This window comes from Gigantopelta aegis, chromosome 3, assembly GCF_016097555.1.
Source record: "Gigantopelta aegis isolate Gae_Host chromosome 3, Gae_host_genome, whole genome shotgun sequence".
NCBI lineage: Eukaryota > Metazoa > Mollusca > Gastropoda > Neomphalida > Peltospiridae > Gigantopelta > Gigantopelta aegis.
In genome coordinates, this window is record NC_054701.1 from 78,436,026 (window position 1) to 78,449,156 (window position 13,131).

A 13,131-nucleotide genomic window follows, 5' to 3' on the forward strand; every position below is an offset into this window, starting at 1 on the left:
ACCACGACTGGTATATCAAAGGCCGTGGTATGTGCTGTCCTGTCTATAATAAAGTTCAAACACGCTGTCCTATGCCTACAATCCAGCTATATTAGGTTCCTGTCTAGCAGAATGGGTTAATGGTTAACGTATTAGTGAGGGAAAAGTCGACAGAGTGGCCTTACATCTCCTTACTTAGTAGGAAAAAACCTTCACACTGGGTGGGAGACGGTACCGGGATGCGAACCCAATATCTACAAGATGGTTTAAGCACTACATCGCCGAGACCAGAGGCGTATTCAGGAGGGAGAACGCTGACCAACAATTCGACTGGTAACAACGTTCTATATCATATTGATTTAATGCTTTGCGCAAACACCAGTTTAGCGAGCGACCGCGATCGTTCGGCCTCCTGAACATGCCATAACCAATGGCCTGTTACTGGTAAATCAAAGATCGTTGTACGTGCTGTCCTGTCTGTGGGAAAGTGCATATAAAAGATCCCTTGCTGGTAATGGGGAAAAAATGTAGAGGGTTTACTCTGAATACTACGATTCAAAATTACCATTTTTATCGCCGTACTTTCGTAAACACATCACTAATATATTTCCATGTGAAGGATACACCAAATAACAAATGAATGCCATAGCTTTAATACAAATAGAAAAAAGAAGACAATGGGATGTTCTTGTAATTGATTCGTATTGTTGTTTTAAAATCATTGTTATTTGACTAAAATAATGTCCGCAATGAAACCGACTCCACGAATTTGATGGCAAACTCGATCATCGATACACCTTAATGACAAATGTTCGTATAAATGTGAATAACCTTGCGTATTGATTGCGAGACCGCATTCTGCCTTCGCCGCTCCCAGCAATAGGAAATTCCATTGTTTCTCTTGAGGTGAAAGTCGACTTTTATTGAGGAAATTATCCATAAGGAATCAATTGGCTACTCCAGACCTTAAAGTTAATGTCCATGTACCTTTATTGATAAGATTGTCGTTCCAAACATTTTACCTTGAATTGACTACGTCTTTGAGTGTTCGTAAACAAAAGGTGTTTTTTACCCAGAAGTTATCTACTTTGATCTTTAATCCACAATATACAACAACAGTTTGTTTATTATCCTAACGTGCAGCACAATTCATCCTAACCGCACTAACTGACTTTAGGTAAACAAAAAACACGGTAGGCTAAACTAAAAGAGAATAAAGGTTTCCGAGGGGGAAAAAAGACCCATTCTGACCTGTCTATAACACCAACCAATCAACCAACCAACCAAAATAATGATATTCCCATTTAAAGGCATACTGTCACGGATTTAAAGACCGTATTACTCTAAAAATTAATAATAAATAAAAATTACATTAATTATTGGAAACGAAATCTAGCTATCGCATCACCTTAACTGAACCATGATGGAGTGAACTACTTGTTATCCCTTTCGGCAATTTTAGTTTTTGAATTATGGACCAATGCCATAATTCTATTATTTTTACAAAATGTCATTAATAAATGGAGTATGGTGGTTATGAAGATGGTTGAATAAAGTACATTTAGGGACAAATCAAATTATTTTTGTTCAGGTAATACTTTGTTAGACCATTAAATAGGTCAGTGGTCTGTGACAATATACCTTTAACAATGAAAGTCTGGAAAAAATATAACGGAACTTTAGTAATTGAACTCAAAAATAAAATGACGATTGTGATGGTGATGGTGAAAGAAAGAAAGACAGAGCCAGAGAGATGATGGTGATGATGATGATGATAATGATGATGATGATGATGATGTTGATGATGGCTATTATGATTATATGATGTAATATTACATTAGGTTTTTCAGAGAGAAACACACACATACAGAGAGAGAGAGAGAGAGAGAGAGAGAGAGAGAGAGAGAGAGAGAGAGAGAGAGAGAGAGAGAGAGAGAGAGAGAGAGAGAGGAGGAGAAAGAGGGGGAGGAAGAAGAAACAGAGGAGGAGAGAGAAACAAAAAACAAAAGGTTCATTTTCGATGTTCAAATATAAATTGATACAATAATTTGGCATGGGATTGTCTTGTCTAACAATGTTACATCCGCACCAGAATGGGTGTTTAAAGTCACTTGATGCATATCTAATGGACGAAACACGACATAGAAAATGGCTTAGCCATATCGAACAAACTATACATGCATTTATATTACTGTCTGACGTTTTACTGCTAAAATACCACACGAATGTCAGCGTGCAGAAATTATTTCAACAACACTTACTTAACTGGGTAACTATTTTAACATTTAGATTACAGCAATTAGTAACCTGATATATGTAATTATACGTCAGATGATTTAGAATCACTACTTCGATGAATAACTTGATACAAAAAATACAACATTGCCACCGCTAGGTTCAGAATTAAACAGTTAAAGTTTCTTTTGTTTAACGACACCACTAGAGTACATTGATTTATTAATTATCGGCTATTGGATGTAAAACAAGGGATCTTTTCTATGCACCTTCCAACAAGCAGGAGAGCAAGGATTTTTTTATATGCACCATCCCACAGACAGAATAACACATACCACGGCCTTTGATATACCAGTCGTGACGCACTAGCTGGAACGAGAAATAGCCCAATGGGCCCACCGACGGAGATCGATCCCAAACCGATCGCGCACCAAGCGAGCGCTTTACCACTGGGCTACGTCCTAACCCAAGGTTTTTATAATGTTATTATTACGACTCATACATTAATGTAACATTAAAATTAATTTAGTATAAATGCATGTTATGTTGCTGAAAGCAAGTATTTCCCAACTGAAGACTTACATCTGAGAATATGTAACTAACAGAGCATATTCATTTGTGTACATTGTTTGTATTATGACTCTCTATGCTGGAGATGAAATAACAATCTCTAGCAATATTTATTACAAGAATACATAATAGAATTATTAACTGTTACACAATTATGAAACCTTTTAAATAAATTTATATTTACATAAGACGGAACTTCAAGGTTATTCCGTAAATGAGCAAATAGGAATGATGGCAATTACAAGCGATGATTTACCTCTCACCCCCATGTGATAATTATGGAATAGCTGACTACTGTGAAATCCTGTATTTTCGTGAGCTTAAATGTTCGTGCTTTTGAGTAAAGACAAATTTCGTGGATTCGTGGATGAAAAAGGTAGTGTAATAAATTCGAATTATATGTAAATGTTACAGTGGAAGTCTAAAATCAGGCAATTTGTAAAGTAATTGATTCACTAAGCAATTTACGAACTGCCTATAGTCCATCCCACAGAGAACGCCTTTTTTCATACAATGAAATTTACTACAAATTATTTATGTCTGAGCGGATTGATTTGTAAATTGCACACAGACATAGTATATTTTGGTTATATCCACAACACTTTTACTTTTCTTCATACGTCAAACCAAATTGAAATTATTTACAGAAAATAGTTTTATAAAATGATGGGACGGACTATAACCATTTCCGTCATTTTACAATTACTACTGTTTGACTGTAACATATGCATGTATTATATTTTCATTGCATCCTTAAATTCGTTGACTACACTAGTCCACAAATTACACGAACATTATACATGTGTACCACTACGAACAAAAGTGAAATTCCACTGCAATTTGCACCACATTTTCTGACGTACAATATTATTAAACCTTTTAGATACTTTATAACTTGCAGACAGCAGTACGTACAGTTACTAAAGCCCTGTATTAATCAATGTGTGGTTTTACTCTGCATAAAGGCAGCATTATTCTTTCATAACGCACATGTGGCAGAAAGATAAAGAGCGAATAATGGGTTCATCCTGTATATAAAATGTGTTGAATAGAGACGTGCAGTTTAATATCGTTTACTGATAGGGACGGGACGTAGCCCAGTGGTTAAGCGCTCGCTTGATGCGCGGTCGGTTTAGGATCGATCCCTGTCGGTGGCCCCATTGGGCTATTTCTCGTTCCAGCCAGTGCTCCACAGCTCTATCCTGTCTGTAGGATGGTGCATATAAAATATCCCTTGCTGCTAATCGAAAAGAGTAGCTCATGAAGTGGCGACAGCGGGTTTCCTCTCTCTATATATCTGTATGGTCCTTAACCATATGTCTGACGCCATATAACCGTAATTAGAGCACAGCTGAATTTCTAGTCCAATGGGAGCTTCATATTTGGTCACGTGAAGTACATTTATATCCCGATAAAGTACTTCAGACATTCACTTTATAAGCGGTATTGCTGCACGAGATTTTGGGTCTGCTCTAAGACAGTTAGAGGACGAGTAACAATACTTTATCGGCGTATAAAGGTAGTGTCGCACTAGCCCGAGTACTCTGACTGTAAGAGAGCTAGACGGACATTTGGACATAAACACGCTCTCATTACAGTCAGAGACCAGCCTATGTCTTTTTTTGGCAATTCCTGACTACCAAACGGTAGGCAACGAGTCCCGCTCTAATACCACAACAATCCTATGTTTGACGTCAAATACCTTTACATCAATCATTTTCGAGTTAAGTGATACAAAAAAATCCACATATTAATCACTAATACACTTACTACAGAAAGAAACCCGACAGCACCCACATTTAGCTACGCTTCGTGACACTCCGTCGCAACAATTGCAAAGCTCGGGAGTAGTTTGATTATCATATTGTTGTGTGTTGGTAGACTTTGAGAAAAAACATACCCCTGTTTTTGCCTACAAAAAAGTGCAAAGGGGTTTATAAAAAAATCGTCTTTTAATTGAACCGAAGATAATATCGGTCTGACATTCACGGGCAGTTCCGGTTTTGCTGGACCGATCAAAGTTTTAATATTATTATTTTTAATAAAGATTTCAAGATATACGAAAAACAATAAAGATGTTTGTAAAGTGATCTAATGTCAGATACATTTTTGTTATTTCCATCTTCATCAAATGAATCGATCGCTGTGATAAAATATTATCGCCAGCTGATAAAAAGTAGTTTCGTTTTATTAAAGGCGGTGTATATATTATTTGGCACTCAAGATAAATGATTTTAATGATAAACACTACCACTTCCGTTGTTTTTGTAAGCGTTCATATCCCCTCAAAATTAAAAGTTTACAATATTTTATAAAGAACTGCTGAATAAACAGAATAACAGAACGTAAAAATCATCAGTTTCAACCAATTATATCTGCAACTGAGGACAAAATATCAAACGAGTTAGTGGAAACAAAAGATGTTCTGATCACGTGACAAATTTGGCGCCAAATAAGAGGGTTTTTTCAATCGGAGATTGCCGAATCCGTAAAAAATTAAATGTTTTCATTGCTTACATAAAATATAACTTTTATTGTCTATCAAACATACAAATGGATACAGATATTGGACAGAATAGAGGCTGTTAAAAATACTGTTAAATTACGTTACGGTATCTGTCGTAAATGTTTAGTCAATTGCTTTTTCGTACACAACGCGGCTGGTTTCCTTTGATGTCCAGTGTGCAGACTGATCGTTGTTTTTTGTGTGGAAAAAAGTGCATTTGGAAATAGCGGAGATAGGTGCTGGAAAATAAAGAGGGGCGCTTAAAAATAAAGGAGGGCGCTCAAAAATAAAGTAGGGCGGGGAACGTGAAAGGAGGGCGGCAAAATAGAATAGCGAGGCGGGGCGCCCCGCTTAAATGTAGCAACGAGAACACTGAGGGTATCACAATGGGGAAAAAAAGAAGGGGAAAAAAAGAAGGGAAAAAAAGAAGAGCATTTGAATACTTTTAGGGGGCATATCCTCCCACCTGGATCGGCCTATGTAATAAAGATGTTACCATGGGGATATCGTGGACGATAGTCTGGAAATAAGTCACATGGACCCATTACTGACCGCTAGTAAACGCGGGAGTGAGTAACACCATTAAACAACCAGCCAGGGCAGGTGAAAAAGTGTAAAGTTTGTTTTGTTTGCACACTGGTTGTCAAACTTTTGATAACTGTAATACGTAGTGTTCCGAGAAAACCCGCTACAGTTTTTCCCATTAGATAGAACTTAAGTGATCTTTCATGCGAGACATCAACCTTGATGGAGTACTAAAAGGAACGGAGAGAAAAGATACGATCACAGAATGGGTCTACCAAGGGGATTGAACCTTCGACCCAACCACCTCAGGTAAGCGTCTTGTCGCCCGAGTTCGATCCCGACATGCACAGAGAAAATGGCTGATCAATGTAGACAAGAACTCGAATTCGCAAGGGAGCTGAAACTACTACAACTCGCTCTTTAATAATGTATGGGTGTGAAACTGAATGCAAACAAAAGCAGATTTTAGTTTATTCTTTTTGTGACATGTTAATTGACAAAACTGTCCGGTGCCACATCTCAACTAAGACCAATGTGATAATTTCCGAAAGATACCTCTGTAATCAATATTCTCAGTGTTTACGCTGCTCAGAGCAGCCACATGTTTGAAATGGCAAGGGATCTTCTATAATTTATCAAACGGGGTGGGTTATATACCCCATCCACAAAAATAAAATTTTATTTAAATTAAATGTGTACACACAACAAAAAGCCGTAGATCCACCAGGCATAAAAAATTACAACCCCCTCATCACGTGATCAGTTCCAGAGCACCACCTGATCAATCACAGAACCTCCTCCCACGAGAGCAAACTGTACATAGTTAACCCGAACTTGCTTTGAAGCTTTTCTTCAAATAGATTCAAGGTTAAAATGTGGCGGACCCACCAGACACTTAAAACGACCATTATGGTGTCCCTCGCCTCATCACCCTGTCCCCGTATAGGGCGGAATCTAGCTCGGTCAGTATGGCGCTCACCTGAGGTAACTGCGTCCTAGGATCGAATCATCTCAGAGGACCCATTCTCTGAATGTGTTTTCTCCGTCCCAAACAGTGCACCACGACTCGTATATCAATGGCCGTGGTATGTGCTGTCCAGTCAGTGGGAAAGTGCATATTAAAGATCCCATGCTGCCATGAAAAAATGTAGCGGGTTTCCTCAGACTTTTACCAAATGTTTGACGTCCAATAGCCGATGACAAATAAATCAATGTGCTCTAGTGGTGTCGTTAAACAAAGCAAACTTTAAAATTTTGTCCGCCTATATCATGATCAATTCAGGAACTCCCCCACCTCCAAAAAAAGAGCAAACTTTAATTTTGTCCACCCCCACCCCATCATGATCAAAACTGGAATACATCCCTCCAAACTCTACTTATTTTCGCCCATCCCCACCCCATAATGATTAAAACTGGAATACCCCCTCCAAACTCTACTTACCCCGAACAAGTCCTGAGGCTTTTCTTAAAATAGATTCATAGTCCGTTCGGGGGTCTGTCTCGTCGAAGTCCGTGTACCACGGCTCCTTCGGGTAGGTGAGGTTCTGGAGGACCAGGAAGATCGCCTCCAGGGTGAAGTAGCAGGTGGACTTGCCGATGTTGCGATCGGTCTTGTAATCGTGATACAACATCCCGAACAGCTTCCAGTGGAAGCCCCTGAACAGAGTCAGCAGAAACTCCCCGGCTTTGGCGTAGGCGCCCATCATCCTCGTCAGCAGCTTGAACTCGGTTTTATTCTGAAAAGCCGTCACCAGCGCCCCGGCCGAGATGATCGGGATGTCCCACTTGACGGAAGAGAATCGAGCTATGGGAGCCACGGCGTAGTCGCAACTCGGTCCGAGGAACACGTGCGCACTCTTATCCACGTACATGTCTATGGCCGCCAGAGGACCGTACGTGTGGGAACATTTAGAATCTTTGATGACCAGCGTGATGTTGTGGCCAGCGAGAAGGGTGGGATCGTTCATCACGGATTCCCTGGCGTATTCTATGGCCGGTCGTGTCTTCGACAGCACCCAGTGGTATTTACCAGAGAAAGGTAGAATTACCCCGATCTTCACCTCAAGCTGGAATGTCCGAGGCACGAACGCGGCCAAAACGAACAGATAAATATTTCTAAATGCCATGACTGGCATTTAATATATACATTTAATACTAATATTCAATAGCACTGAACTGTAGTGATATTAATGACATATCCACTAATTAAAAACCCCCACAAACACGCCAAAGTAGCACCAAGACACGTTAGACCAGCCTGGAAGGTTTCTTCCTTACACGCGGAATCTTAACTCCAGTGAAAAATACAGAAGTCGTATGGTGGCGAGCGTTTTCTCGCCAGTAAAGCGGTATTCCATAATAACACAAGCCATTTACTAATTCGCTCTCTCACATCCACGGCGGTCTCGAATCGTTACATCAATACACCGACAGGCTCGAGGTAAAACGTATATCGCGCCGTCAGATTCGAGCGCGGAAAAGACGTCCAATGAGAGACTTCACGTCTGCTCACAGAGCGCGCGCGCGCGGGGACCTCAGCCCGTGGAGCGGAGAGCGAGACGTCGATGAGAGAAACCCGTCGTTTTCTTCGGTTACTCGTGGTTAGGTGCATCGTGACAGTCTTTCAGTCCTTTTCCAATCGATCAATTCTGAATAAACCATACCCACCGTGCCAGTCGATGAAGGGAGTATAGAAGGACCCTGGTGTCCTAAATGCCCGTCAGTTTGTGTTAGGCTTACAGATAGTTTTCTTATTAAAGGTATCCGCCAACACGAAAGTGACCGTGGAATTTTGTCGTTTTATTATTATGTCAACATCAATGTACACAGCGTATGGCAAATAAAACTATTAAATTAATTTGGTAATACTAGACCTCCTAACGCGAAAAAGAATATTTGATTGCCTTAAAAAATACAATCTCTGTACACGTGAGAGTCAAAGGGATATTCAAACCTGACAGTGACAGAATCAGTGCAGTTAAGTACATGTATCTATCGGCAGGTAAAAAACACAAACATCTTCAAAATTACGGAATAAATTATTATAAAGCAACTGAGAAAATAAAAATAGGTATTAATTATCATTATGCCATAATCAGTCTATATGTTGTGACTGATGTGCTCAAGTTAAATGCTTTCAAATGCGTTGTTCACAGAAGAATAAATTATAGCAGCCAAGAAATGATAAGTGACATTGAAATATCGCATACCACCAACCCTCATACTTGGAGCATCTCTATAATTTCAAGATTGTCTGGCACCCATTCAGGATCTTCTGCCAGCAAATACGTCTCTGGTATATAGTTATTTCAATATATGGGGCGGACATATTCTGTGGAGGTGGTGGAACATTAAAAAGCACGCATATAGTATTCATAGAGGGGTAACACATTTAGAAAGGTACACTGATATCTGCGCATCCTAGAAACTTCCACCTGAACCCGTAAATATGTCACAACGTTTATTAAATAGCCTGTGTGTGTATTATTATCTCTGTCGAATAAATTCATGGACTATTAAAAGACACGAGGTACATTGACATATGTGCATCCTAGAACCTTACCCCTGAACCCGTGAATATGTCACAGTATTTATTAAAAAAAATTGTGTGTATTGTTATCTCTGTTGAGTAAATTGATGGACTATTAAAACACGAGGTACATTGACCTCTGCGCATTCTAGAATCTTACCCCTGAACCCGTAAACATGTCAGTGTTTATTAAAAGATGGTGTGTATTATTATCTCTGTTGAATAAATTGATGGACTATTAAAAGACACACGGTACAATCACATCTGCGCATCCTAGAATCGTACCCCTGAACTACTGAATATATCACATTTTTATTAAATAATTTGTGTGTGTATTATTATTATTATTATTATATCTGTTGAATAAATTGATGGACTATTAAAAGACATGAGGTACATTCACATCTGCACATCCTAGAATCGTACACCTGAACTATTGAATATATCACATTTTTATTAAATAATTTGTGTGTGTATTATTATTATTATTATATCTGTTGAATAAATTGATGGACTATTAAAAGACATGAGGTACATTCACATCTGCGCATCCTAGAACCTGAACCCGTGAATATGTCACATTTTTTATTAAAGGGACATTCCTGAGTTTGATGCGTTGTAAGATGTTTTCGACTAATAAAATATTTCTATGATTAAACTTATATATTAAATATATTTTCTTGTTTAGAATATCAGTGTCTGTATATTCAATGTGTTTCTGGTCGTCTTAATATTTGTAAGAAGCCCAAACTGGATTTTGTCATCAAATAATTACATACATACGAAAAAAATATATTTTAGGAAATAAAATTAAATTTAACCTAGTACTAATATTACAACGACTAGAAACACGTTTAATATACAGCCACTAATATTTTCTGCAGAAAAAATATATTTGATATGTAATTACAATCGTTAAGAAGTCTCTGTTAGTCGATAACGTCTTAAAAATTGCAGCAAACTCAGGAATGTCCCTTTAAATAATTTGTGTGTATTATTATTATATCTGTTGAATAAGTTGATGGACTATTAAAAGACACAAGGTATTCAAGGCACAGAGGACGGTGTACCCAGTACGGGAACCAGGTTTGTTGATAATATAAATAAGCATGCTCTAAATCTTTTGAATACCACCTGACACTTTATTTTCTTGAAAGAAGATTGAATGTAAAATGTCAGGCTTGGTTGAGTTGACAAGACTGTTTATCATTTTAAAGAAAACCTCAGAGCTGATATTGGAGATCTTGGTTAGATAAGTTTTGACGGATGGATCAACAGCACAATACAGTAACAGCGTGTCTGGTTTTCGCAATATTTGTGTACTACCCTGAGTGTAATCGGAGAAGGATTAAAGTTGCAATCTCGTTTCATCATATTATAACTAATAATACAACACACGCCTACAGTTTCAGTGAACTTGTGTTATCGCTAACAGTGGTTATTTCATACAAATACCAGTCTGTTGCCATGTTTCAATGCTATGTAACACAAAATAGTGAAATGACGTCTTTTTTCTTCTCTTTCCTATACTTCCATCATCTCTCTCTCTCTCTCTCTCTCTCTCTCTCTCTCTCTCTCTCTCTCTCTCTCTCTCTCTCTCTCTCTCTCTCTCTCTCTCTCTCTCTCTCTCTCTCTTTTCTGGTATATTCTCTGGTATATTCCTGCTCTCATCACATATTTAAAAAAATGAGATATACTTCCGAGTTTAACAAGCATCAATAATGCAATTGCTACATGATCTCCTTAATGGGAAATGTTATCGTATAAATACGGCCAGCACTACAGCGAATATTCAGAAGTTACAACATGGCACAGGGGAGACGGGACTTAGCCGTCGAGCAGGCATGGATGGGGACCCTAAGAAATTATAGGACCCGCGGCCAGATTCTAACTAAAGGAACATGGCTGATTCAGTGGGAATAGAAACCCATGGCTACTACTACCGGTTTTTGCTGTCATGGACACCAGATTAACTTTTTGATGCATGAGAAGTTCGCTGAAATTTTGTTTTAAAGCAAATAAAACCAAATTTAAATTTACGCTAAGGGAAATTATAGTCTGATCTTCGCTAAAGGCATTGGGTAATTGTTGTTGTTGTTGTTGTTGTTGGTGGTGGTGGTGGTGGTGGTGGTGGGAATGGGCTTTATTTGTCTATCTTCTCAATATTGCTGTTCAGGAATTCACAACATTATCATTATCATTATTTTATAATGGTACGCTATACTCACTCCGGACTTTCTTTGAGGCTGTTTCTAAAATGTCGCCATAGTCCGTTCGTGGGTCGGTCTCGTCAAAGTTCGTGTACCACGGCTCGTCCGGGTACGTCAGTTTCTGAAGAACTAAGAAAATGGTCTCCAGGGTGAAGAAGCACTCAGACCTCTCGCTCTGAGCTTCGGATTTGAAGTCGTGAAAGATCATCCCAATGAGATCCCAGTTGAACCTCGTAAACAGTTTCAGCAGGAACTCCCCGGCCTTGGCGTGGGGTCCCATGATCCTCGTCAGTAACCTGTACTGCTCCTTGTTCTGGAACTCTGTCACCAGTGCTCCGGCAGAGATGATCGGTATGTCCCATTTTACGGAAGTATACAATGCTATTGGAGCGACGGCAAACTTGCAGCTTGGACCGAGGAACACGTGCGCGCTTTTTTCCTCATACATGTCTATTGCTGCCAAAGGACCATAAGTAGCAGAACATTTAGAATCCTTGATCACGAATGTGACATTATGTCCGGAGAGAAGATTGGGGTCATTCATAACAGTTTCCATGGCGTATTCTATCGCCGGTCTCGCCTTCGGTAAAATCCAAGAATATTTCCCAGATAATGGCAGAATCACCCCGATTTTCACCTCAGCTGTTAATGTCGTAGGTACGAAACTAACGAAAGTAACCAGAGCCAACACACGGTAAAAATGCCTAAATATCATGACTGAATATGGGACTGTTTAAAACACACAAAACAAATCCGCAGTGCCATTGAGTGGAATAGAAAACAACGGGCGATTCTCACCGTATACTATTTCACGCACAGACTTTTATCTGTGCTGGAAAATAGAGACGTTCTACTGTGGCGAGCATTACCGCGACAGCATTGCAGTCTTCCATAATAACACAAGCCATTTACTAATTCGCTCTCTCACATCCACGGCGGTCTCGAATCGTTACATCAATACAACGGCAGGCCGAGGTAAAACGTATATCGCGCCGTCAGATTCGAGCGTGGAAGAGACGTCCAATGAGCGAGGGACCTCTGCCTAAAGAACTCGAAATACCAGAGTGCGGGACGTCTAACAAAGACGGGAATCGCACAACACATAACCTTCTATATTGTTGTCTTCAACAAAATGTATGCACACTTAATTCTCTCTGTAAAGCCATTTATTCGACCAGCTATATATGGGCTCAGTGTTACCTCATTATGGATTCAACATTACTGCAACTGCAGAGATTCAGTGTTATATGCGCCAGGGACTCAAGATATATATCACTGCATTCTGGGGAAACATTATATTGTGTATCAATGGGTATGCAACAGCCTGTGCGACTCGTTGGGACATACACAGAAAGCGATGTGTGTTTTATAGAAATGTGATGCTACAGCCGTACAGGGTGTTATAGATAGTGATTCGAATCGCTGTGTAAATATACCTCTCATATAAAAAAAAACCCCAACAATTATGTCTATACTTGTGTCAGTTAAAAAAATATACGGTGCGTCGTCTTTCCGACATTATCATTGATGGCTTCTGTAATGTGATACTACAGAGAAGTTGGGCTCAGTACGAACTT

General features: G+C 39.2%; 1 protein-coding gene across 2 annotated transcripts in view; it reads right to left on the reverse strand.

Annotated features, from left to right (window-relative positions):
- LOC121369120 (atrial natriuretic peptide receptor 1-like) overlaps nt 1–12,742 on the reverse strand; it is a 125,951-nt gene extending 113,209 nt beyond the window's left edge. The window contains exon 1 of one of the 2 annotated variants that reach the window (XM_041493983.1): nt 11,573–12,742. In XM_041493983.1, the coding sequence (XP_041349917.1) occupies nt 11,573–12,269 (697 nt within the window). In that variant the 5' untranslated portion in view covers nt 12,270–12,742. Of the gene's footprint in view, nt 1–7,256; nt 8,443–11,572 lie in introns of those variants that run through there. The other variant, XM_041493984.1, reaches the window with a different exon arrangement.
- Nucleotides 12,743–13,131: the final 389 nt, after the last annotated feature.